The following is a 27,969-nucleotide window of genomic DNA, read 5'->3' as shown; positions in this document are numbered from 1 at the left end:
AATTATATCCTTTTCCAAATAAATGGACCAAAACTGTACACAATAGAAACATAGAAAAATAGGAGCAGGAGGATCATCCAACTCAATAGCCTAATCCCGCTTCCCCATATCCTTTGATCCCCTTCACCCGAAGTGATATATCTAACAGCTTCTTGAAACCATACAATGTTTTGAACTCAACTACTTCCTGTGGTAACAAATTCCATGAGCGGAATTCTCTGAAAATGGAGCTATGTCCCCATGCCCGCGAGAAAACGGGCGCGAATCACTCAGAACTTACTTGGAGAAAGTCCAGAGTGATTCTCCGTTTTGAAGGGGGCTTGCAGGGCCCTGGAGTACTCTACGCAGTTCCGGCTGCTGATATGGGACCCTGCACTTTGGCCGCGGGTCCGCGCAACCTGGCGGACCCACGCAGTAAGCCGGCCCCCACAACATATAGCAACCCCCCCCACCCCCCAGATTGCAAGCGCGCCTGTCGATCGGTGGCCCCTGATCGGAACCCTGGCGATGGATCCCCTGCCCACCACCAGGGCGGCCGCGGACTGGGTTTGCAGCCGGCACTCCCAAGCTCCTGCCGGGTAGAACCATGAGGGAACCACGCCAACGGGAACTCGGCTAACTGCCGGCGGGGAATCGCCGCGGGGGCCTTTTTTAATGGCCCCCGACCAGCGCTGCATCGACCCCCCCCCCCCCCCCCACCCCCCCCCCCCCCCCCCCCCCCCCCACCCCCACGCGACTGCCAGTGATTCTCTGGTCCGCGGAGAATCACGGGGAGACGCCAGACCCGCTCGTAGGTCTGACGCCCTATTCTCTGCTCCGCGGCAAGTGCAATTTTGGCGCAGAAGCTCGGAGAATCCGGTCCCATATTTCCACATAAAATGGAAATATGCCATTCGGCCCTTCGAGCCTGCTCCACTTTCAGTAAGATCATGACTGATCTGATTGTGTCTCAACTCTGTCTGTCCCCATAACCCTTGATTCCCTTCTCACTAAAGTCTTGAATAAATTCACATAAAATGCCAGCTTGGCACCTTGGCAGTGCCAATCTCACAGTGCCACCTGGGCACCCTGGCAGTACCCAGGGATTCACCTGCCAAATCTCACGAGATTGCATTGAATCTCACTAGCCGGGTAGATCCCAACGGGGATCTCCCGACTTTCGCCGGCCACGCTGTGCCACGGTGAGATGCTTTGCCGGCACAGTGTGGCCAGAGAATCGTGCCTATAGAGTCATGCAGCACAGAAAAGGCCCATCACGACCGTGCCAGTCAAAAAACAACCACCTAACCATTCTAATCCCATTTCCCAGCATTTGGCCCATAGCCTTGAATGCTCTGGGATCGCAAGTGCACATCTAATACTTAAATGTTATGAGGATCTCTGCCTCCACCACCCTTACAGGCAGTGAATTCCAAACCCAGCACCCTGTGAGTAAAAGGGTTTTCCTCAAATCCCCTCTTAACCTCCTGCCCTCACCTTAAATCTATGGCCCCTCGGTCATTGACCTCTCCACAAAGGGGGAAGGTTTGTTCCTGTCTACTCCATCTGAGCCCATCATAATTTTATACTACCCCCCCCCCCCCCCCCCCCCCCCCCCCCCTTTCGCCAATCTCTTCTGCATTGTATTTTACCAAATTAGTTTGTTCTCAAAGGATTTGCATCACTGGTCCATTGAAGCATTTGTCTAAGGCAGAGCAAAAGAACTCTTCAAATTACCTACAATTGAGTGTTGGTTGATTATTTTATAAACACACCCTTTTCTCATATTTCTCTGCATCGCAATGTAAGAGGACAAGCTAGTGATCTACCCTCTTAGCGGTTTCAGGAGGGGTGAGCAAGTTGTCTGCACTGACAGACTCTTTGCTTTATCTAACTGGAGATGCTCAGTGTGTCCTACAGCTCAGATTAATAACTCATTCTGGGGCAATCAAGTACAAAAAGAACATAGCAAACGTCTGGATGAACATTGATGGATTGAACAACCTTTTCATAACATTATGATGCAGTATGATAGCCGGTTAACCAGGGATGCCCAGATTCCCATGAGAGAATTAAAAACAAATGTATGCTAGAAGTTAACACTGACTGAACTCTGTTGCTTTGTAATCCATGGTTTTCCAGGGAAGAAGCACCCAGTCCTTTTTATTGTTAGAAGTTAAATTCTCCATCAAGAATTTTATGAAATGAATTGTAACTTGTCCACCGTCTAAGATAGGTCTAGTGTTTCCAAATCTATCTTCTGTGTAGTTAAATATTTGAAGAAAAGTACTTTTGAATGAAGATATTTGATTATGTAGTAAAATGTTGAAATGTTAAAGCAGCAATAACCATTCAATAGCCATGATATCAAATCAAATGAGATCAGTGATGTAAAGTTGCATCCATAATGCAACTCTTAAAAGATATTATTTTCTTAATTTAGATCTTCATTGAGTACTTTGGAGATCTTGAACAGGAGAGTATAAAAGACAATTTTATTCTAATGTACGAGCTCCTTGATGAAATTATGGACTTCGGCTACCCTCAGATCACTGAAACAGCCATCCTGCAGGAGTATGTATATTCAGCATAACCATAAAGAATAAAAAGCAGGAAAAAAAATTTGAGGCAAATCCATATTGATTCCCATATTACTGGGAGATATTGAATTGTTTTCTTTTGTCATCTAAATGGTCGTAAAGTTAATTATAATTCTGTTTATTTATAGACTGAACTAAACTATGCTCAGTTAGATCTTTCCTTTCTGGTTTCTCCTCAAAATCTTCCTTTTGTTTTGGGAATTTTCCCCTTCCCCCACTCACATTTTAAGGGCAAGGTTCTCCGTCAGGGAGACTATGGGCGGGATTCTCCGATTGCCGACACCAAAATTGCGATTCGCTGGAGAATCCATTTTTTCGTCCAAATCGGGGGCGGTTGCGTTTTTCAAATGTTCCGTCCCCTTAAAAACGGCGACATCACAGAGTACGCCGCACGCCATTGGGACGGCCTCAGGATGTCACCTGAAGCCCTCCCCCGATGATCCGCCCCCGATGGGCCGACTTCCCGACTGCATCGGTCGCGTGTCCTTACAGTTTTCAGGAAACTGGTGTGGTGGCTGCGGACTATGTTCTGTGTCCAATGCCGTCACAGTCAGGGGGTGGGGGTGGAGCGTTCCAGTGGCTGGGTGTGGGTAGGGTGTGGGGGGGGGGGGCTTCGGCAGGGGCTGGGGGGACTGGTGGGGGGTGGTGAGGGGGTTTACAGGGCGGCACTATCTGGCAGGCCGGGTCCATGCTCTAATAGTCACTTTTCATGAGTGAGCTTACATTACAAGATCCACCTCCCGTCAACAAAGAGTTTCTGTGAAAGCATACTTTTAGTGGAAGTTACTACTTCACTGGTATAATGGTATAATGCACAAATTTAAAGCATACCAGTCTGTCCTGTGAATCTGGGGATTTAGGGGTCTTCTCTTCTTGGCCTATTGAACTTGGTTCCTCCACTCAATGTCCTTCGCACTCTTAGTTTAGCCAACTTAACTATGACGTACATAGAACGTTCTCTGTTGCTTTAAAACTTCAACTCTAATGGATCTTTTCCAACCCACCGCTTCAAGCCTACCTTAACTGCTGAAGCTACACAATACACAGCTGTCTGCTGAGTGTTCTCTCTCCTCCTTTTCTATCTCTCCTCTTCTCCGTCTCTCTCATCTCTCCCCCTCCCTCCCCTCTCCCTCCCCCTCCCTCCTCCCTCCCCCTCCCTCCCTCCTCCCTCCCCCTCCCTCCCCTCCCTCCCCCTCCCCCTCCCTCCCCTCCCTCCCTCCCCTCCCCCTCTCTCCCCCTCTCTCCCTCCCCCTCCCCCTCTCTCTTCTCTCCTTCTGTTTTGCTCTCTCTCCTCTCTCGTTCTCTGTCCTCTCGCTCTTTATTTTACATTGTTTCTTAAGGTGCTCATATTTCACAATACTTCTAAATGTCACATCATTCACATATATTTTTTAATTATGCCTTATCAACCAAAGTTTAGGTCATGGGAAGAGTAGGGGCGCTAACTCCAACTCCTGAGGAGCTCCTCTATAACCTTTCTTCCAGTATGAAAAATATCCATTCACCACTATTGTTTCCTGTCACTCAGTCAATTTTGTATCCATATTGCTACTTACTGCCTCTTTTATTCCATAAACTCTAACTTGGCTCACAAACCTGTTATGTGACTATTTATCAAATGCCTTTCATATGTCCATGTATATCACATCAACAGCTTTGCCTTCAACAACCCTCTCCATTACTTCATAAAAAAACTCGAGCAAATTAGTTAAGCCTGATGTACCCTTAACAAATCTGGCTGGCTTTCCTTAATTAGCCCACATTTATCCCTGTGGCTATTAATGTTGTCTCAAATTATTGTTACAGAACAGAGTCAAGGAAGCTTCCTCAACATTAAGGTTAAACTGATTGTCCTGTAGTTACTGGGCTTACCTTTGCACACTCTTTTGAATAAGCGTGTAACATTTGTAATTCTCCAGTGCTCCGATGCCATCCCCTGCGACTAAGGAAGACTGGAAAATTATGGCAAGTTCTTCCGCAAATTACGCACTCACTTCTCTCAGCATCGTTGGATGCATCTCATCCGGTCCTGGTACCTTGTCAACTATCCAATACTTCCACCTTATCAATATTAAACCTTTCATGTGTCTGAACTACTTTCTCTTTTGCCATAACCTCTGCAATAGCATCTCCTTTGATAAAGAAAGATTTAATACCTTAGCTCAGGGCAGCACGGTAGCACAGTGGTTAGCACAGTTGCTTCGCAGCTCCAGGGTCCCAGGTTCGATTCCTGGCTTTTACACTGTGCAGAGTCTGCACGTTCTCCCTGTGTCTGCGTGGGTTCCCTGTGGATGCTCTGGTTTCCTCCCACAGACCAAAGATGTGCGGGTTAGGTGAATTGGCCATGCTAAATTACCCTTAGTGTCCAAAAAGGTTAAGTGGGGTTACTGGTTATGGGGATAGGGTGGTGGCGTGGGCTTGAGTAGGGTGTTCTTTTCTAGGGCCGGTGCAGACTCGATAGGCCAAATGGCCTCCTTCTGCACTGTAAATTTTATGATTCTATGCTTCCTTCTTCCATGCGCAAACTCGCTTTTTGTTCCCTAATTGGCCCCACTCTAATTAGGGAACAACCACTTACTATTTATATACCTACATACTATATTTAGCTTTTACGTATTATTTTGTCAAGAAATCGTGAATTTAAAAGATTCTCACCTTTTACCATTATTTAAAAGATTCTCACCTTTTTACCATTATCCACCATGTAAATTATTTGTTGGTATTATTTCTCTCTTACAATCAGTTGTGCCAATTGTTAGGTCAAAAAGAAATTCAACCCTGAATTTTGTAAATTCACATTCAATGTCCCTTTTGTAATTAGTTGGTTTCTCTGTGGAGGATGCCCTGATGAAATGTTTTTCTCCCTTTCCTGAGCCACATTAACTACTTCATGCTGTGCTAAGTAACCAAGCATGCCTGGGACATGCATTTTCATCAGGCATTTCTGCATGCCAGGTTGCCTTGCAATTAATTTGAAAAATAGGTATCATCATTCAAAAACAAAGGCATGCTACATTAGTATAGCACTGATTTGCATATGCACTGCTAACCCAAGATCATGCCACACTTGACATCAGATACAAGCCATTCATGGACTTTTACATTGGGTGGCTGGAGCTCTTTGTTGGCCAGTCTTCAGCGTTTGGAGTCTAGAAGGAGCTTTGTCCAATGTTTTATTAGTTATAAAATAAGCTATAACATAAGAAATTAAAATGTTAAAATACAGATATTACACTTCGAACACTCTAAATAAGATGCTGAAATATAACTTACTTTATAAATTCCCAAAGTGATCAAACTTAATTTGCTTTGCAATAACTTGAGAATGTCCTGTTCCTCTCTGAGAACATTCTAAAACTCTACTTTAAGTCCCCCTTAAAAAAAATATATAATTAGGGCTTCTTTCCCCTTATTTTAGACAATAAGTGCAACAAATAACAGAAAAATGGTGCAAAACGGATACAGACAGTGTGGTGATATTCATCACTGTAGATACACAAGGGGTTAATGTAAGTACATGCAGACTAGCTAGACACTAGAGGGAGCACCAGAGACATGACACACAGGCACTCAACAAATAGGTTGGTTAGATAGGACATGACCAATGGACATTCACGATACACACAGAGGTGACACTACCACAGGGAGGCATTACACCAACCCATATATAAAGGACACAGCACACATGATCTTCCTCTTTCCAGTGGAGACACTCAGTGAGTACAGACACAGTGTTGATTCAACATCACACCCACCATGTGGATTGTAGCAGACTGGTTCGTCAGTCTGAGTAGCTATAGAAGGATTAACAGTAGAGGTGAATCCGAGTAGGAGAATTGTAAATAGTTTAATAAACGTGTTGAAGTTATCTCCACATCTGAACCTTCCTTTGTCAGCGTGCACTTCAAGAAAGCAGCTTATGCCAGGCCAAGAGCATAACAAGACAGACAGAACAAGAGTTATTGCCAGCATAAACAAACAAATGAGTTCAGAATATATTTGGAACAGGACAATTAAGGACCAGTGCCTCCAGCTTAAATGTCGGGCCAATTCAACAACAAGTTAACATAGTGAGCCGGGAAAAGAGAACAAGATCATATTAATACAGCAAGATAATAATGGTGGTTGCACACCCCAAGTATTGAGATTCAGACTAACAACACGAGATGAATTAAATTAATTGAAATTAGATGAATTCACTCATGGAAAGCCCAATAGAAGCAAGTCAGCCAAAGTGGAACCTATGAATTTAAGATAGGGGTCCCATACTTTGTGGCACGGATCTGATTTTGAACAAAGAATAGATGCTAAAACTTCCATGGAGGTGTATTCCATAATCAGCCAATGCCAATTTTGGATAAAAGGTTATTTGTCATTAATCCAGGAGCATAGGATAGCCTTACAAGCAGCAACGGTCAGAATATTATATAGCCTTTTTTCATTAGAATCAGTGATTCTCCCATTAGGGAGACTCGGAATCAGAAATACTTGAAGGCGCTTTCAAAAATCCTCTCCAGTTTTCTGACTGTACCTCACCGATAGGATTGAATCTTGACACAGGCCCATAGACAATACCCTCGACTACCTGGCACTTTAGGCTCATCGGAGATAAGGCAGGATCAAACCTGAATCCAAGGCTAGGCGTAATATGAATGCGGTGTAGTTTCTTAAATTGGGTTTCGCTCACCTTATTGTAGACCAAAATTTTACCGGCATAGTCCCATATGTTACTCTATGGCTGCTCATCACACTTGATAGCCAAGTCTTTTTCCCAAGCCTGCAAGGCACACAGTGTGGTGATGCAGACTCTGGAGTTCACAGCATCATCAAACTTGCTAATCAATTGTTTAGGCTCCATAGAAATCAGGATTCTTTCCACTGGGGAAATTGAGGAGTCACGATGCAGAGAAGACTAACAAGTACTTAAAGAAGGATTGTCTTGCGATGTCAAATTGCTGACATAGCTGCTCAAAGAATGACAAGGAAGCATCTCTGAACATGTTCCCAGTCTACATCTGCAACTACAACACCCAGCCTTCACACCCACCTTGAGAAAATGGAGCAGCTGGTCCTCAAAAAAACCTAAAAGGGGTTGTACCCTTTGCACCTTCCGCTGACCGACAATTCTTTTAAAAAAATAATCACAAGTAGGCTTACATTAACACCGCAATGAGGTTACTGCGGAAAGACTCTAGTCACCACACTCTGCCGCCTGTTCACTGAGGTACACTGAGGGAAAATTCAGAATGTCCAATTCACAAGCATGTCTTTCTGGACTTGTGGGAGGAAACTGGAGCACCCGGAGGAAACCTATGCAGATATGGGGAGAATGAGCAGACTCCGTACAGACAGTGACCCAAGCCGAGAATCAAACCTGGAACCCTGGCGCTGTGAAGCAGCAGTGCTAACCACTGTGCTACCATGCTGCCCTGGATATTCTTTCTTCAACCTTGGTTCTCCAAGTCCTCCAGGACCTCTGCCATGTCACTCAGCTGGTTTTCCAAGGATTGAAATCTGGCCTCCGCAGAGGAAATATCATACTCCACACGCAGGATTCTGTCCTCCGTATCATCAAGCCTCTTTAATGGGTCTTTGCAACTTGGCCTCAGGAGCAGATAGATTTTGGGTCAACACTCTAAGCTTTGGTAAATCACTCTGATAATGTCGGCAGTCATTATTTTCACTACTTCCAAGAGATCCTGGAGGGCGTGGGGTTGAGAGACCTCATGAGGATCAGGCCGCCATCTTGAAGGGGCGACTCCATCCTCACTGTAGCCTGCTGTGCTCTTTTATCGATGGATTTATTGATTTCTTTTGCCATAGTCTTACCAATACTAATCACAAAGCCTTCCAGGGACATAGCAGCAAATATTAATTTCAAGGATTAGGTACATGGACTTCCAGTGGTGGCCATGAGCTGATCAGTCACAGTCCAGGTTCGGGAGGGATGGGGGACCTGGCCAGAGACTCGCTGAAGGGTGGTGGTGGAAAGGCATTATGGGGGTGAGGGGTGGTTTGGACAATAGTGGATGGGGGCCTTTGTGGGAGTTGTCACGCTAGCAGGGATGCTGGTGACCGGAAGCAGTGTGGAGGAGGGGGCTGTGATGGGTGGTCGAGGGGGTGCAGTTAGGAAGTCTGGGGGAGGTACGGGTTGGGGGGCATTGCTTGGGGTGAAGGGGTAGGGGAGTGTGCTGGTGGTGCAGGTATCGTTGGGTGGAGGCAGGCGAGAGAGGAAGGGGTGGCAATATTGAATGGGCCTGGAAAAGAAAGGGGATTGGGGTAGCGATAGTTTTGTGATGGATAGGCATGGTGGACCCAAATGAGGTGGGGGGGGTCAGAAATCCCAGGTGAGGATAGTGACTTGGAATGTACGGGGCTGAATAGTTCAGTGAAGCGTTCGCACACCTGAAACATTTAACGGTGAAGGTGTTTTTTCTATGACAACCCTGCCATCCCAGGAATCAGTCTGGTGAACATTTGCTGCACTCTCTCTAGGGTAAGTGTAGCCTTTCTTAGATAAGGAGACCAAAACTTCACTCAAAGTGCAGGTGTGGTCTTACCCAGGGCCCAGTATAGCTGCAGTAAGACATCCTTGGCCTGTACTCCATTCCTCTTGCAATGAAGGCCAACATACCATTTGCCTTCCTAATTGCTTACTGTACCTGCATGCTTGCTTTCAGTGACTGGTGTACTAAGATATCCAGGTCCCTTTGTACGTCAATATTTCCCAATACTCTGCCATTTAGTTTCTCCATCCAAAGTGACTAACGTCGCATTTATCCATGTTATACTGCACTGCCATGTATTTGCACACTCACTCAACTTGTCTAAATCACCTTGAACCCTCTTAACGTCCTCCTCACCACTCACTTTCCCGCCAAGTTTCATGTCATCAGCAAAGTTGGAAATATTCCATTTGGCTCCCTCATCCAAACCAATGATGTGTAATGTTAGGTAAATTGAACATTCGGACTTGACTTCCGGGCGGCGAGCGAGGAGGTCGCAGGGAGAGGGGCTCCCGCAAGCGGTGGACAGCAGGAGGAACAGCCCCCCCCCCCCCCCCCCCCGACAGGCCGGACGGCGGAGGAGGAGCGCCGGCGGAGGAGCCGGAGCGGGAGCCGAGGAGCCGGAGCCGAGGAGCCGGAGCGGAGGAGCCGAGGAGCCGGAGCGGAGGAGCCGAGGAGCCGGGGCGGAGGAGCCGAGGAGCCGGAGCGGAGGAGCCGAGGAGCCGGAGCGGAGGAGCCGAGGAGCCGGAGCGGGAGCCGAGGAGCCGGAGCCGAGGAGCCGGAGCCGAGGAGCCGGAGCGGAGGAGCCGAGGAGCCGGAGCGGAGGAGCCGGAGCGGAGGAGCCGGAGCGGCGACAGGGGGGCCCAACAGCAGCAGGTCCATCCCCTCTCCCCCCCCCCCCCCCCACGCGGGCCAGGAGCGGTGCGGCGGCGGCGGCGGCCCCTCTTCTCTCCCCCCCCCACGCGACCCAGGAGCGGTGCGGCGGCGGCGGCCCCTCTTCTCCCCCCCCCCCCCCCCCCCACGCGGGCCAGGAGCGGTGCGGCGGCGGCGGCCCCTCTTCTCTCCCCCCCCCCCCCCACGCGGGCCAGGAGCGGTGCGGCGGCGGCGGCCCCCCCCCCCCCCCCCCCCCCACGCGGGCCAGGAGCGGTGCGGCGGCGGCGGCCCCTCTTCTCTTCCCCCCCCCCCCCAGCCAGCAGCGGGGACCCCCCCCCCCCAGCCAGCAGCGGGGACCCCCCCCCCCCAGCCAGCAGCGGGGACACAACCCCCCCCCCCCCCCCCCAGCCAGCAGCGGGGACACACCCCCCCCCCCCAGCCAGCAGCGGGGACACAACCCCCCCCCCCCCCCAGCCAGCAGCGGGGACACAACCCCCCCCCCCCCCAGCCAGCAGCGGGGACACAACCCCCCCCCCCCCCCCCAGCCAGCAGCGGGGACCCCCCCCCCCCAACCAGCAGCGACCACCGGCCCACTCGCCCCTCCCCCCCCCCCCCCCCCCCAACTGCTGTGACCACCACGTGGCAAAGACAAAGGGACTCTCTCTCCTGGTTGAGTGGGGAAAAAAGAAAAAAGAGACTTGTATTTCTGTTCTTCCCAAAAGAAAACTGGTAAAGAGAAAAGGGGTAGGGGAAATAAATTTAAAAAAAAAAAAATATATATATATATATATATATATATACATATATAGATATATAATAATAAATAAAATAAAATAGGGTGCGGAAAAGGGGGAAAAAGAAGAACAAGGAGAGAAGAAAAGATGAAGGGGAAGGGGGAGAAAAAAGTGCCAGAAAGGAGCCAAGAGAAAGGGGGCACCGGAAGTAGACTGGGCAAAGGGAAAGCCAGCTCGGGCGAACGAGTCAACACGCGAAGCGGCGGGAAGGATGCTTCGCCGCATCCAGAAGAGCTGGACGGGCGGGCAACCTCTCCCCTGGGGTTAGAGGGGGGCGTGAATTGGAAGGAAGCCTTTGCCGAGGTGGTGAGGGAGCAGCTGCAGGCATTCAAGGCAGAGTTAAAAGCAGACGCAGAGGCCGCAGCACAGGCAGCAGTGACCAGGGCCATGTCAGGGGTGCAGCAGGTTCTGACCAGATTGGAGAAGAAAGTGGATGCCCAAGGGAAGATACTGGAAGCCCAAGGGAAGATACTGGAAGCCCAGGGGGCAACCATTAAAGAGCTGGAGAAGGCAGCGACTGACGCGAGCGACCGGGTCATATCCCTGGAGAGGGGAATGGTGAAACTGAGTGCAACACAGGGGAGCCTGAAGGGCAGGGTAGACGACCAGGAGATCAGCTCGAGAAGGCAAAATATCAAGATAGTGGGCCTGCCAGAGGGGATAGAGGGTAGAAATCCCACAACATTCGTGGCTGCGATGCTGGGCTCCTTAGTGGGGCGGGAAACTTTTCCCACCCCACCGGAAATGGACAGAGCTCATCGGTCACTGCGCCCGAAGCCCAAGGAAGGGGAAAAACCGAGAGCAGTTATAGCCAGACTGCACCGGTACCGGGATAGGGAGACAATCCTGCGCTGGGCCAAGGAGAATAGAGCCTGCAATTGGGACGGGCACGCCATCCGAATCTACGAGGATTTTGGAGCGGACATAGCTAAGAGACGGGCGGAGTTCAACAGAGCGAAAGCAGCTCTCTATAAGAACAAAGTACGTTTTGGTATGCTGTACCCAGCAAAACTCTGGGTCACATACCAACACAAGGAATATTTCTTTACAGCCCCTGCCGAGGCGAATAGATTCGTCGAGGAGCACGGGCTGGAAAAACGCCATGGGAAGTAGGGACGAGGGGCCCATGGCAAGGAGACACGTCATGCCGACGGGGGGGTGGGGAGGGGCGAGGCAAAGCCAGCCCCCTCCCCCCTGGCAGAAACACCCAGAACGGAAAACAACCCAATGCCCTAGGGCCCGCTCCAGGTGGGAGGCCAGGCCCCGGCACGAGGGAACGGGAGTACTGGAGAGGGGAGAGGGGAAGCGGGACAGCAACCTCCGAGAGGGGAGCCACCGTGCTAGCAGGAAAGCTAGCGAAGGGGGCGCGCAACAGAGCAGGGCCGCAGCGCACCCCCAACAGGGGGGAAGGCGCCAGGCAGGGGAGGGGGGGGATCACCCATCAAAGGTGGGAGAGCAAATGGGGACAGGAATGGGGGAGAGAGGGGCAATGGAGGGGTACACAGGGGTATCCCCGAAAGGGATAGAGCGGGGGGGGGGGCACCCGGGGGGCGAGAGACCAGGGAGGGGAAACGCAGGGACGAAGGGACAAAAGAGGCCAGTAAGGGAATAGGGCCACAAAGTGCCACAGACAAGGGCTCGAAACAGGGAACTGCTGCAAGCACCCACCCAGTACGGTCTGTGGGTGAAGGGGCCCCCCGGAGTGCAGGGGACTACCCGCGTGGCGGACACAAAGTGGACGGCCATGGCGGGTGTCCCCGGGACAAGGGGGAACCCCGGAGCGCAGGGACCCGACCGCATGGGGAGAGCAGTGATAGTGGACATCCTGGACGGCCCCCTAACATAGGGAAACCCCAGAGGGCAGGGGCGCGTCCACCGGACAAATATGGTTAACCCCACAGGAGCAAGGGGGCAGAAGCCCCCCACCAGAATAGTCACCTGGAACGTAAGGGGACTTAACGGCCCAGTGAAGAGATCTAGAGTCCTCACCCACCTTAGAAACATGAGGGCCGACATAGTCTTCCTCCAAGAGACGCACTTGAGGGAGCAGGACCAACTGCGGGTAAGAAAGGGCTGGGTGGGACAAACCTATCATTCCTGTTATGGGGCAAGGGCCAGGGGGGTGGCGATCCTGATTGGCAAGAGGACAATGTTTAGGGCGACAAAGACGGTTACGGACCCAGGGGGACGGTATGTCATGGTCAGCGGGGCCCTGGATGGGGCGCCGGTAGTTCTAGTTAACGTGTACGCGCCCAACTGGGACGACACGAGCTTCATCCAAAAGACCATGGCAGAAATCCCGGACATAGCGACGCACCGACTAATCATGGGGGGGGACTTCAACTGTGTACAGGACCCAACGACGGACAGATCAAACCCCAGAACGGGGAAAACCTCAAACATGGCAAGGGAACTCAGCCACTATATGGAGCAGATGGGAGCAGTAGACCCCTGGAGATTCGCCCACCCGGGGGAGAAAGAATTCTCTTTCTTCCCCCCAGTACACAACGTGTACACCAGAATTGACTTCTTTGTGGTGGGGAAAACGGTGCTTCCAGAGATAGACAAGGTGGAATACTCCGCAATTGTGATATCAGACCACGCTCCACACTACATGGATGTGCGGCTAGAGACGGGAAGGGCCCAGCGCCCCAAATGGAGGTTGGACGGTGCCTTACTAGCTGACAAGGCCTTCAGCGAAAGGATAGCGCAGGCCATAGCGGAGTACACTGAGATCAACCAAAACGGGGAGGTCTCACCCTCCACGTTCTGGGAAGCGCTTAAGGCCGTACTAAGAGGGGAAATCATAGCCTACAAAGCGCAAAGAGATAGGGAGGAAAGGGTGGCTAGGCAGAAGCTGGTCGACTCCATACTGGAGGTAGACCATAAATACTCCGAGGCCCCGACTGTAGAACTCCTGGCGGAGAGAAAAGAATTACAAAGGAACTTTGACCTGCTCTCCACCAGGAAAGCAGTACACCAACTCCGCCAGGCACGCGGGGCCCTATACGAACACGGAGACAAAGCCAGCCGCCTGTTGGCCCACCAGCTGAGAAAGCAGGCAGCCAGCAGAGAAATTGCGCAAATCAGAGATACCAGAGGCACGTTGGAAACAGAACCAGAGAAGATTAACAAAACCTTCAAGGCCTTCTACCAAGAGCTGTACACCTCAGAGCCCCCAACGGGGAAGGCTGGGATGAACCGGTTTCTTGACGGACTGAACATACCAGTTGTGGGAGAGGGCAGAAAACGGGATCTGGAAGCACCACTAGCACTGGGAGAGATCATGGACAGCATTAGCTCCATGCAGGCGGGGAAGGCGCCGGGACCGGACGGATTCCCGGCGGACTTCTACAAAAAATTTGCGACAGCGCTGGCCCCGCACATGCGGGAGATGTTCACAGACTCGCTAGCTAGGGGCACGTTGCCACCCACGTTAGCACAGGCCTCAATCTCGCTGATACCTAAGAAAGACAAAGACCCAACGGAATGTGGGTCATACAGACCCATATCTCTGCTGAATGCAGACGCCAAAATACTGGCCAAAATCCTAGCCAAAAGGCTAGAAGACTGTGTACCTGAGGTGGTCACAGAGGACCAGACGGGCTTTGTCAAAGGTAGACAGCTGACCGCGAACATCAGGCGCCTGCTGAACGTGATAATGACCCCCTCCGGGGAGAGAACACAAGAGGTGATCGTCTCCCTGGACGCAGAAAAGGCCTTCGACAGAGTCGAATGGATATACCTCATAGAGGTACTGGAGCGGTTCGGGCTTGGAACAGGGTTCACAGCTTGGGTAAAGCTCCTGTACAACGCTCCCATGGCGAGTGTACAGACCAACAATACCAACTCCCAATACTTCCAGCTGCACAGGGGCACCAGACAAGGATGCCCACTGTCCCCGCTGCTGTTCGCACTAGCAATCGAACCGCTAGCAATCGCGCTCAGGGCAGCAAAAAATTGGAGGGGGATCCGAAGGGGAGGTAGAGAGCACAGAGTCTCACTCTATGCGGATGATCTGCTCCTCTATATCTCGGACCCACAAAGCAGCATGGACGGAATCATCGCGCTCCTGAAAGAGTTTGGAGCCTTCTCGGGCTACAAACTCAACATGAGCAAAAGTGAGATCTTCCCATTACACCCGCAAGGGGGGGGGGGGCAGCACTAAAGGGGCTGCCGTTCAAACAAGCCCGACATAAATTCCGCTACCTGGGGATCCAAATAGCCCATGACTGGAAAGGGATCCACAAATGGAACCTCACCAGCCTGACGGAGGAAGTTAAAAAGGACCTGCAAAGATGGAACACACTCCCGCTCTCCCTCGCGGGGAGAGTTCAGACGATCAAAATGAACGTACTGCCCAGGTTCCTCTTCCTGTTTAGATCCATTCCGATCTACATCCCCAAGGCCTTTTTCAAAGCGCTGGACAAACTCATCATGGCGTTCGTATGGGGGGGTAAAAATGCTAGGATCCCAAAGAAGGTCTTACAAAAAACAAAAACCAGGGGAGGGTTAGCCCTCCCGAATCTACAATTCTACCACTGGGCAGCAACAGCCGAGCGAGTAAGGGGATGGATCCAGGAGCCAGAAGCTGAGTGGGTGCGTGCGGAGGAGGCCTCCTGCATGGGAACCTCCCTCCGGGCCCTCGCCACGGCAGCACTCCCATCCCCACCCAAAAAACACTCCAGCAGCCCAGTGGTGACAGCCACCCTCCAATCCTGGAACCAACTGCGGCAGCAACTTGGCCTGACCAAAATGTCGAACAGGGCTCCCATCTGCAACAACCATAGGTTCAAACCAGCACTGACCGACGCCACCTTCAAAAGGTGGAGGCAGGACGGGGGGACACTGACAGTCAGGGACCTATACACGGACGACAGGATCGCAACACTGGACGAACTGACAGAGAAATTTCAGCTAGCTGGGGGGAACGAGCTACGGTACCTGCAGCTCAAAAACTTCCTACGAAAGGAGACAAGGACGTACCCACAACCGCCACGACAGACACTACTGGAAGACCTACTGGACGCAAGTATCCTAGAGAAAGGGAACTGTAGTGACATGTATGACCGACTGGTAGATAGGGACGACACCGTACTGGACGCAACAAGGAGGAAATGGGAGGACGACCTGGGGATGGAGATCGGGTGGGGACTCTGGAGCGAAGCACTGCATAGGGTCAACTCCACCTCCACGTGCGCAAGGCTCAGCCTGACGCAACTAAAAGTGGTACATAGAGCCCACTTAACAAGAACCCGTATGAGTAGGTTCTTCCCGGAGGTGGAAGACAGATGTGAACGGTGCCAAAGAGGCCCGGCCAACCACGCCCACATGTTCTGGTCCTGCCCCAGACTCGTGGAGTACTGGACAGCCTTCTTCGAGGTAATGTCCAAAGTGGTGGGAGTGAGGGTGGAGCCATGCCCGATAGTGGCGGTCTTCGGGGTTTCAGAACAGCCAGATCTATTCCTGGGGAGGAGGGCGGATGCCCTTGCCTTTGCCTCCCTGATCGCCCGCCGTAGAATCCTGTTTGGCTGGCGGTCAGCAGCACCGCCCAGAGCTGCGGACTGGCTGTCCGACCTCTCGGAATCTCTCCAAATGGAGAAAATCAAATTTGCCATCCGAGGGTCGGACGACGGCTTCCACAGAACGTGGGAGCCATTCATGCAACTGTTCCGGGACCTATTTGTGGCCAATGTACAAGAGGAAGAATAGTCGGGGGAAGGTAGCGGGAGGGGGGGGGGGGGCTACAGGTTCGTTACGGGGGTTCGATGGCTAGCTAAGGCCCAAAACCAAGCTAAATAAACATGTTGAGGGGGGGAGGGGGGGGGGGGGGGGCGCAGTTACTACTACGAAGATGCTTACCTGTAAATATGTATGTTAATTTTTGCGTGTTTGTTTTTGTTTGTTTTTTTTTCTCTCTCCTAACAATTTGTAATTTGTTCAATATAAAATACGAAAACTGAATAAAAACATTTATAAAAAAAAAAAAAATTGAACATTCTGAATTCTCCCTCGGTGTACCTGAACAGGCGCTATAGAGTGGCGACTAGGGGATTTTCACAGTAACTTCATTGCAGTGTTAATGTGAGCCTACTTGTGACATTAATAAAGATGGTGATTATTATTATAATGTGAATTGCTGGGACCCAAGCACCAGAACCCACTCGTCACTGCCTGCCATTTCACAAAAGACCCATTTGTCCTTACTCTCTCTTTCCTGCCTCCTAATCAATTCTCGATCCCTGCCATCATAGTACCCTATTTTCATGTGCTTTAAATTTGCACACTAATCTTTTATGTGGGACTTTATTAAAAGCTTACTGAAGATACAAATACACCAGATCCACTGGTTCACCCTTATCTATTCTACTAGTTTATCCTCAAAAAAAACTCCACTAGGTTTATCAAACATTACTTCCCTTTCATAAATCCATGCTGACTTTGATATTTTCTAGGTTTCCTGTTATCACATCCTTTATAATAGTATCTAGAATTTTCCCTACTACTGATGTTCTACGAACCTGTCTACGAAGATGACAACCAACACATACTTTATTTTCACAGCTATCTCCTTTAGTACCCTGGGATGTTGATTATTCAGGCCCTGTGATTTACCGACATTCAGTCCTTTTAATTTCTCCAACACTAATTTTCTAGTAATACTAATTTATTTCAATTTCTCCTTCTCACTGGACCCTTGATTCCTTAGCATTTGTGAGAGTTATTTGTGTCGTCTTCCATGAAGACAGAACTAAGGAGTTGTTATGATTGGGATATGGAGGTTTTTAAAAATTAATTTATGGGATATGGGCAAATATGTAAAATATTGTCTTTTCAAACTTCTGCATGGTTTCACAGATACATTACACAGGAGGGCTACAAATTGAAGCAGGGAGCACCTAGACCCCCAGCTGCTGTCACCAATGCTGTCTCCTGGAGATCTGAAGGAATCAAGTATCGGAAGAATGAACTCTTCATGGACGTCATTGAGTCTATTAACTTGCTGGTTAGTCCACACTTTAGAACAATGTTTTGCAAACTTTTTTTCCAGACCCATTTTTACAGAATGGCCGACTCTCGGACCAAAGAGAGAATGTTGGAAAATCTCAGCAGGTCTGGCAGCATCTGTAGGGAGAGAAAAGAGCTAATGTTTCAAGTCCAGGTGACCCTTTGTCAAAGCTATAAGACCGAGAAAGTGGGAAATATTCATACTGTGGAGTGGGAATGAAAGATGAGTCATAGCCACAGAAACCCAGGGAACGGGGTGCTAATAGCCACGGAAAGCAAGGGGAAAGAGTGTTAATGGCAGTCCCCAGAGAGAACAAAAGGTGTGAAAGGCCAAACAGCAGAGAAACTAACATCAGAGGGTAAACTGTGACAGATGTAGATGTGGGGGGAGGGGAAGAGGGAAGCAAAGGGGAGAAAGGGTAAAGAAAGGTGGATAAGATGGGGGTGGGGGTTGAATATATATAAAGAAAAACAAGAGAGAAATAAATGGTAAAAGACAGGTAAAATGAAAGGGGATGAAAATAAATGGGTCGAGGTGGGGTAGATCATCAGAAGTTGTTGAATTCGATGTTGAGCATGTTGATGTTGCTTGAATAAACTGGGATTGTTCTCCCTAGAGAGAAGGAGGCTGACGGGTGACCTGATATAAGTTTATAAAATCATTCGGGGTAGAGATAGGATGAACAGTTGGAAGCTTTTTTCCAGGGCGGAATTGACAATTACAAGGGGACATACATTCAAGGTGAGGGGGACAGGTTCAGTGGGGATGTGCGGGGAACGTTTTTTACTCAGAGGGTGGTGGTGGCCTGGAATGCAATGCCAAGTGAGGTGGTTGAGGCAGATGCATTAGCGACCTTTAAGACTTATCTGGATAGGCACATGAACAGATGGGGTTTAGAAGAATACAGAATATAGAAGGTCTAGATAGGACATAATCGGCACAGGCTTGGAGGGCCAAAGGGCCTATTCCTGTACTGTATTATTCTTTGTTCTATGGAAATGGCATCACCGTTTTTTATTTACCCCAAAAGTCTGCTTTCCACTTTAACTCTGGTTATTGCAACCATCTCTTTTACTCACAACACTTTGTCTGTTTTTCCTTGCATTCTCCTGAACAATGTCTTGGTCTCTCTTCTCTTAATTTCAGTCTTCTTGAGACATTCTTCCCAATTCCCTGGTTATCTGGACTGTATCAGGTTCTTTGGAAAGTCTGCCTCTTTGCAGCTCCCTTGCCCTGTCCAGTCTTTATAGTAGAGCTGAGAGATGTTCATTCCCCGGTGTCATGTTTCCAACGGCAACAAATTCAGCTAAAAATTAAATTCGAAAACCTTTGTACCTTAAAAAGACCCCAGTTGCTTAGCAACCACTGTTACCTCTGACAGTTTCTATTTTCTCTTCACTCCATAACTCCCTCTAAGTACATTCAAAGCACAGTTTGAATTAAACCAAACCACCACACATACAAACATCTTTGTCCAGCATGAACCAAACTCCATGTTTTGCCTTCCCTCCACAGAAACATTAAATTATATCCAATTAAAATTATACCTTCTCAATACAAATATAAATCCCTTAAAACTACCTTTATTTTCCAAACAGGCATCCTACCAATAATCAGTAAACTATTTGATGGCCTTATGAAATTGTGCCTCTGATTTGTAACCTGTATTCCCAAATCCGTGTCTCTCTCCTCCTTTTCAATTTTTGTCATGCAAAGGGTATTTGACCTTTTATTCTTCTAACCAAAATGTACTACCTCAGAATTTATCTATGTTAAAGTTAATTTGCCAGTTGTATGCCCATTCGGCATTATATTAATGTCTTAATACATTTTGTACTCTTCCTTTGTATTAACTATACTCACCAATTTGGTGTCACCTACAAATTTTGAAGTTGTATTTCCTATTCCGAAGTCCATATATTTTAAATAAATAGTAGACAACAGTAATCTCAGCACTAATTGTTGTAGAACAGTATTTCCCACCTTTTGCCAATCTATCCCTACTCTGTTTTGTTGTCAGTTTGGTGTAATTATTCCACTTATCCCCTGACTCTAATGTTTTAACCTTAGTCATTAGTCTATCAAAAATAAAAATAGAAAATGCTGGAAAACGTCATCATGCCTGGCAGCATCTGGAGAGAGAAACAGAGTTAATGTTTTGAGTCCGTATAGCTCCTCTTCAGACCAGTCTCAAAATGTTAACTCTGTTTCTCTCTTCACAGACGCTGTCAGACCTGCTGTGTTTTTCCAGTATTTTCTGTTTTTTCTTCCACTGTATTTTGCTTTTATTACCATGAGTCTTAGTGATGGCTTTTTGGAAATCCAGATATATTACATCTACTATATTTCCCTTATCTACCCTTTCTATTATTTATTCAAATAAATCAGTCTGATTAACCAAACATAACCTTCCCTTTGCACATGCTGTGACTGCACTACAATGCTTTTGGTTTCTAAATGTTTCTCTGTTACATCCTTGAGAAAAGGATTCTATTATCTTTCCTACTGCTGATGCAATGCTAAATATCCTATCCTTCCTCAAACTTATTCTATTTCCCCTTATATATATAGAAAAATCACATTAACTGTCCAACAGTACTCTGGTCAATTACTCCAGTGTAAGATTTAGTTCATCCAAAGAAACACTTGTAATAAGCATGTTGGCTCTGGAAGGGACAGTGGTATACAGATCCTGCAGAATGTAGGAGCTCCAAATATAAAAATGTTGACTTGCTTGAAAACATTGCCTAAATAAGTGTTTGTCTCAGATTAATTGAATACAAGATCTCATTGTTGGAGACAATCCAACACACCAGGGAGAGGGAGATATTTCTGGAGAATGAGTTCCAGAAGATAGACTGCCAGGAGATAGGGAATTGGCAGCGATCGAGGAAGCTGTGGTGACATATACGTACAGCTCAAGAAAATTAGAAAGGAGAGAGAACAATGATGATATTGTGATCCATGTGGAAGCCATTATAATGGAAGGTAAGACCTGAAGCCCTCCAGAAAGAGTTTAGGAGATCAGATGTAATGTCTGGGGTGGCACAGTGGTTAGCTTTACTGCCTTAGTGCCAGGGACCCAGGTTCAATTCCGTTCTTGGGTGACTATCTGTGTGGAATTTGTACTTTCTCCCGTGTCTGCATTGGTTTTCTCCCACAGTCCAAAGATGTGAGGTGAGGTGGATTGGCCCTTAGTGTCAAAAGATGTGCAGGTTAGGTGGGTTATAGGGATAGGGTGGGGATGTGGGCCTAGGTAGGGTGCTCCTTCAGAGGGTCAGTGCAGGTTTGATCTGCAATGTAGGAATTCTATAGTTCTATAAGCATTACAGCACAAGAGAAGACCATTCAGTGCATTGTGTGCATGTTGGATCTTCTAAGGAGCAATTGGGCCTCAATTATTACTCAGCAATATGTAAGAATCTAGAATGATGGAGAAATTAAGAGCTCAACTTATCGCTAAAGGGGTGAAGTCAGATAACATTTTCCATTTCATGGAATCATAGAATCCCTACAGTGCAGGAGTCCATTTGAGTCTGCACCGACCCTCTGAAAGAGCACCCTACATGGGACCACTCTTCTGGCCTATCCCTGTAACCCTGCAACCCAACCTAACCTGCACATCTTTGGTCTTTGGGAAGGAACCTATGCAGACATGGGGAGTCAATATAAACATATCTATTTTTTAAAGAAATGACAGAATAGCTAAAAAAAAAGGAGGAAAAGCAATTTGGTGAAGAATGGAATACAGTATGCAAAAAAGATTCAGATCGAGTCCTTGCGGTTAGAGATCAAAAACTTCATGTTAGTGGAATGTTATTACAAATCTACCAATTGTAGGATGGAAATGGAAGAGGAAATCTGTAGACAAGGTACCAAATACGATAATATTGGAGAAGACTGCAGTGTATACAGTTAGGGGGAGGGTATCAAGTTGGATTGAAAACTGGCTGGAGGCAGGAGATAGTAAGTAGGAGTTAGGAGCAGTTTCTCACATTAATATCCTGCAGGGCTTTGTTCTGGGACCATTGTTCATTGTGCACATCTATGATTTGGACTTGGAACTAGAGAGAAGGCATTCAGATTTGCAGATAGTGTTTGCAGATGAGAGGCTTAATAAATAATTCCAAATGGTCTTTATTCTGTTACAATTTCCATGTAATGCTACATAATGAACCTGCAAACATTATTATACTTCCTGGGAAATCCTATAACAGCACAGTTGAAACTATGAATGCAAAAATATGCAGAATTAGAGCTATAAATTAAATAGTAAAATTTATGAACATTCCAAAGAGCTCCAGGACTCTAAAAATGTGATTTTTGCAGGTAAATGCTCGAGGCACGGTGATTCACAGTGAAATTCTGGGGCAGATTCTGATGAACTGCTGTTTGAGTGGGATGCCTGAAGTCAGTTTGTGTTTCAATGACAATGCTTTATTCAGCCAGAATCAAAGTAAGTACACAATCTGGGAATTAAGGGAAATGGTCAGTTAAAAAGTCGAGTGCGTCCTTAATAGCAGTCCAGTTTCTCATTGGCCCTATATAAGTTGGAAAATCTTTGTCAGATAAACTTGTTTTTATTTAAATAAAAATTTTATCCTGATTTACAACATTTTGTTCCTGGATAAAATGAGCCCAAAATATCGGCCCCCATTAGTATGAACTTTGTTGCTCCAAAGGAGAAAATGCTTACGTCGTGGACTTTGAAGACATAAAATTCCATTCCTGCGTCCGGCTGTCTCGCTTTGAAAATGAACGTGCCATCTCCTTCATCCCACCAGACAAAGACTTTGAACTGATGTCATATCGAGTCACCAATCGAGTAAGATATGAATAATTTTATTAAGGTGTTATCTTGTATTATAACATCACAATATTTGATTAAAGAGTTCCCAAGGAAACACATCGGGAAGAGGAACTGGGCATGTTTTGTTTTATCATTTTGAGGGATATGCATGTTACTGTATAGGCCAGTATTTATTGCCCATCTCCAATTGCCTTTGAGAAGGCGGTAGTGAGCTGGCTTCCTGAACCGCTGCTGTCCATGTGGTGTAGGTACACCCGCAGTGCTATTAGGGAGGAGGTCCCTGATTTTGACCCAGCTACAATGAAAGAAAGGCACAGTATTTCCAAGTCGGAATGGTGAGTGGCTTGGAGGGGTGCTTCAGGTGATGGTGCTCCCATGTATCTGCTGTTCTTTTCTTTCCAGATGGTAGTGATTGTGTGTTTGGAATATGCTGCCTTAAGGAATCTTGTTGAGATCCTGCAATGCATCTTGTAGATTGTACACACTGCTGCCACTGTGCGTCAATGGAGCAGGAAGTGAATGTTTGAGGATGGTGAGCCAATTAAACAGGCTGCTTTACGCTTGTTTGAGTATATTTGGAGCTGCACTCATCAAGGCAAGTGTAGGTAATTCCATCACACTCTTAGCTTGTGCCTTGTTGATGGTAGCCAGGATTTGGGGAGTCAAGATTTGAGCTACTCGCCACAGGGTTCCGAGCCTCTGACCTGCTGTTGTAATCAGTATTTGTATAGCTAGCCCAGTTAACTTTCTGGTCAATGGTAAACCCCCCCCCCCCCAGGATATTGATAGTGGGGGATTCAGAGATAGTAATGCTATTAAATGTCAGGGGGTGATGGTTAGACTCTCTCTTGTTTAGATGCCCCTTTCCTTGCACTCGTGTGGCAAGAATGTCACATTGTGACAAACTTCTTGTTTGAACTTATGGTGTATCCTGTTGCTGCGCATTGGTCTGATCCTTACATTATCTTTATTTTAACAAGGCAAGTGTAGAGTGACACGATAGCACAGTGGTTAGCACTGTTGCTTCACAGCATCAGGGTCCTGGGTTCCATTCCCGGCTTGGGGCACTGTCTGTGCGGCGTCTGCAAGTTCTCCCCGAGTCTACGTGGGTTTCCTCCCGACACTCCGGTTTCCTCCCACAAGTCCCGAAAGACGTGCTGTTAGGTGAATTGGACATTCTGAATTCTCCCTCTGTGCACCCGAACAGGCGCCGGAGTGTGGCAACTAGGGGATTTTCACAGTAACTTCAGTGCAGTGTTAATGTAAGCCTACTTATAATAACAAAGATTATTATTATAAGAAACAACAAGGGGCAGAAAACATTGGTGGGAGTTACTTATAGGCTACCAAACAGCAGTGCTTATGTAAATCACAGTATAAATCAGGAAATAGAGTTGTGTATAACAATGGTAATACAGTGATCATAAGGAATTCAATCTGGGTGAACCTTATTAATACTAATGTTGTGGAGACTGAATTCCTGGAAGGTATGAAAGGTGGTTTTTTAGAGCAGTACGTTTAGAAACCAGCTAGGGAACGGACTGTTTTAGATCTAGTGTTTTGCACTAAAAAGGGGATCACGTCTAACCTTCTGTTGGAAATATAAATAACTTAAGTAAGCTATATTTGTATTTACCTGTGTAGAACAATAGGTTAAGTTTTACTTTCATTTTTAAAAGTTGCCTGTAAGGCTGTGGGTATGTTTAGATGCCTGCATTTTTAATTTATGGCTTAAGACAAGCACTAAACTGGGCTGTTGCCTAGCAACCAGAGGCCCACACAGAAAAGCAAATCGAGTACAGTTGAAAGAGGGTAGCCAGGGTAAGCAGTTTTTCTGGAACAGGCAAGGCATGAATGAGGCCTACAGACTGCAGGTCCCAAACTAAAGAACAGAAATGTCCTAAACCAGGGAGAGGGACAGAAATAAGTTCCAAGAAGGGCTTCTAATAAAAAGGAAAAGTGCAGGGACCTTGAAACGGTCCTTCTGAATAAAGTTAAGGGTGAGAGAGAGAATGAGAAATCTGTAGACGTTGTTTTGAGTGACATATTTCACTTAGTCTTTGGAGTGTGGGGTATCTAACCTCAGTTCACCTATTAGTTTACATGGGCTTTGGGCTTACTGAGACTATTAGCATACAAATGGATTTTGTAACTTGTATTCACCTTCACTATATATATCTGTAAAGGTATAGTTGGAATGAAAAGAAGTGTATTATTCATCTTTTATTGTTTGATAAATGTTTTATTGTTAAAAGTTCATCAGCTGACTCACGTGACTCTGTTCAGTAACTGCCTTTCACATATCGAAACAAAGAGTAAAAGTTAGGATCCATTGAGCTGAGTTCCACTCTAGGATATGACGTATCAGCTGTAATAACAGCTGGGATCATAACACCTGTTGTAAAGGAGCCTTTAAGAAAGAGTGACCATAATATCTTACAATTTTGCAGTAAATTTGAAAGTGATGTAGTTCAATCAGCAACTCTTGTTTTAAATCTAAAACTATGATAATAAGGGCAAATTGACTATGGTAGATTGGGAAACTATTAAAGGTGTGGCAGTAGACACGTATCCACAAAATAATCCCCACAGTGCAGAAGATGGCCATTTGACCTATCAATGGTAATGGCAAACATTTAAAGAACTAATAGATAGTTTCCAATTAAACTAAATTTATTTAATGCACAAAACCCAGCTGTTGGAACCAACAATTCTACGGACACGTGCTTGTAGGATAAGAATAGCGGTTTTAATATACTCACAACAGAGCCATCCGGTTAGCCATTGAACTTTCGGTGAACTGGCCGGCTGACCATGTGGCACTGATCTTTATACAGCAGCTCCAGGGGGAGGAGTCCTGGGCGGAACCAAGGGAGAAGCCCAGTACAATTCTCGAGCATTCCCAGAGCTACTCCCCCTGGTGGTCAGGTAGTGTAACTGCACTTACAATATAGGCACATGTATAATCCGGTGTGAATCACATTCACCACACCAGCAAGAAAAGTATTCCAACTGTGGCTAACAAAATAAATCAAGGATTGCATTAGATCAAAGGAAGAGGTGTGTAAAGATGCCCAAAAAATGGTGAGCCTGAGACTTTGGAGCATTTTAGAATTCTGAAAAGGAGCTGCAAGAAAAAGATTAAGAATGGGAAAATAGAACATGAGAGTACCATAGAATCATAGAATTTACAGTGCAGAAGGAGGCCATTCGGCCCATCGAGTCTGCACCTTGGAAAGAGCACCATACCCAAGCCCACACCTCCACCCTATCCCCGTAACCCAGTAACCCCACCTAACCTTTTTGGACACTAAGGGCAATTTAGCATGGTAACTTTTTGAGGCTATAACTAGCAGAATAGATAAGAAGGAACCAATGAATATGGTATATTTAGATTTTCTGGAAGATTTTGGTAAGATCCCACAGAAGAGGTTAGTAAACAAAATTGCAACATATGCATTGGAGGTAGTAAGCTAGCATGGATTCAGAACTGATCAATGGACAGGAAACAGAGAATAAGAATAAATGTGCCTTTTTGTTAGCAGGCTGTGACTAGAGGGGTACCACAAGGATCAGTGCTTGCGTCTCAGCTGTTCACAATCTATATCAATGATTTGGATGTGGGGATTAAATGTAATATTCCCAAATTTGTAAGTGACATAGCTAGGTGGAACTGAGTTATGAAGAGAATGCATTTCACACCACTTAATCTTATGCAAATAAAGATTAAGACATTGACAAAAGAGACCACCGAAAGAACAATTTATTATAACCACTTAAAAGATGTTAATTGAGTAAAGCCAACGGTTGCTCCAGTTTTCATAATGCTCCCTACCGAGAATTCCTTTTGTGAGTCTGTTCTATAAGACAGGCATACGTAATGAGGACAGGTGTAAGAACTCTCAGTGGAACTGGGTGGAAGATTTGTGAATGGATTTTTTTTTTTCATGAGCAATTCTACACATGCCATTATTAGTATATAGAACTGAGGTGGGCAGCCTAACCAGCCTGCCTCTGCACTTGGCCACTTCTATGGCAGCCTACTCTCTGCTTCTGGAATTGGTGAACCCAACACCATCCCAAACTGACCACACCCCGAGGCAATTATTGTGACATTCGGGGTCTTTGTATTGAGATGGGGCCGGTGAGTTGGAACATTTCTCTACTCAAGCTCTCTGCCTCATGGTGAAAATTATCCTTGGTCTTTTAGAAATTACATGGATCATTCTGGAGGCATTTATTTTGTTTTAAATGTACACCAGAAGTAATAAAAACTTTGTGCAAATAATAATAATTGTAGTCTTAGTGTTCCTAATAATTCCGTTACAGAGATTAATTTCATTTCATAATGTTTGAGTGATAACCGTATTGACCATGTTATGCACATGTCTGTTAAAAGGTCAAACCCTTTCTTTACGTTGAAGCAAATGTGCAGAAACACACACATAGCAGAATGGAAATCGCAGCAAAGGTAAGGAATGGAATAGAAAGGCAAGAAATGTACTGTTACGGAATATACTGGATGCTTTAGTTAGTCTTTTTTTGTGCAGTATATAAAGCACAGAGCCTGTTTAAATAAAACAATCTAATCGTCAAGTTTTCTGTTAATTTAGAAAAACAAATTATGTTCGCTATTAATCTAACCTTCCTCATCAGCACGTTTCCTGGCTAAGTGAGTTGGCGTGTCTGCCAATCTTGTTCAAAGGGCATCATGAAAGGCCTGGAATTTGTATTCTAACTTTCACTATATATCTTAACATATGGTTAGGTTTCCTTCCATTTACTGCACCCTGCACTGTTAGTTTCAATGAGCTACTACTCACCAATAGCGAAAATTGTTCAGCTGTATTATGTCCTGCAGTGAAGGACCATTTAATTACATTTCCACTGTTCATGTCTCCTTCCTAGCCCCTTTGGTCATTTAAATGTCATTTGTCTCTCCTATTGAACTATGTTTCTTGGCTCCCTCCATTTTAGAGATCACTATTCATCTAAACCTAGATGGTGCATACCAGTATCAAGGCAATACTTCCAAATCTGATTTACAGTTTCTCTGTTTCTCCCAGTAGGAGTAATTGGATAGCAGTCAGAGGCAAGAATCTCATTAAAATATCTCTTCCATAGCCCAGGCGACTGACATTAATTGTTAACAGGGGCGGTTTAGCACAGGGCTAAATTGCTGGCTTTGAAAGCAGGCCAGCAGCACGGTTCGATTCCCGTATCTTCCCCCCCCCCCGAACAGGCGCCGGAATGTGGCAACTAGGGGCTTTTCACAGTAACTTCATTTGAAGCCTACTTTTGACAATAAGCGATTTTCATTTCATTAAAATCCCCAAAGAGATTGCAACTTTTTAAAGAAATTCAATCTTCCGGTTAACAGCTGAAAGAATGACGCACA

At 46.8% G+C, this 27,969-nt stretch overlaps 1 protein-coding gene across 1 annotated transcript in view; it reads left to right on the top strand.

The window, feature by feature from the left end:
• The window catches only part of LOC119964563 (AP-1 complex subunit mu-1-like), a 50,484-nt gene that overhangs the window by 5,782 nt on the left and 16,733 nt on the right, over positions 1 to 27,969 (top strand). The window contains exons 4-8 of the mRNA XM_038794221.1: positions 2,423 to 2,553; positions 17,611 to 17,758; positions 22,091 to 22,217; positions 22,444 to 22,586; positions 26,971 to 27,042. Of these exons, the coding sequence (XP_038650149.1) occupies positions 2,423 to 2,553; positions 17,611 to 17,758; positions 22,091 to 22,217; positions 22,444 to 22,586; positions 26,971 to 27,042 (621 nt within the window). The remainder of the gene's footprint in view (positions 1 to 2,422; positions 2,554 to 17,610; positions 17,759 to 22,090; positions 22,218 to 22,443; positions 22,587 to 26,970; positions 27,043 to 27,969) is intronic.

Source organism: Scyliorhinus canicula, chromosome 4 (genome assembly GCF_902713615.1).
Source record: "Scyliorhinus canicula chromosome 4, sScyCan1.1, whole genome shotgun sequence".
Classification (NCBI taxonomy): domain Eukaryota; kingdom Metazoa; phylum Chordata; class Chondrichthyes; order Carcharhiniformes; family Scyliorhinidae; genus Scyliorhinus; species Scyliorhinus canicula.
Note: the sequence above shows the minus strand (reverse complement) of the source record. Positions and strands in the feature narration are given on the sequence as shown.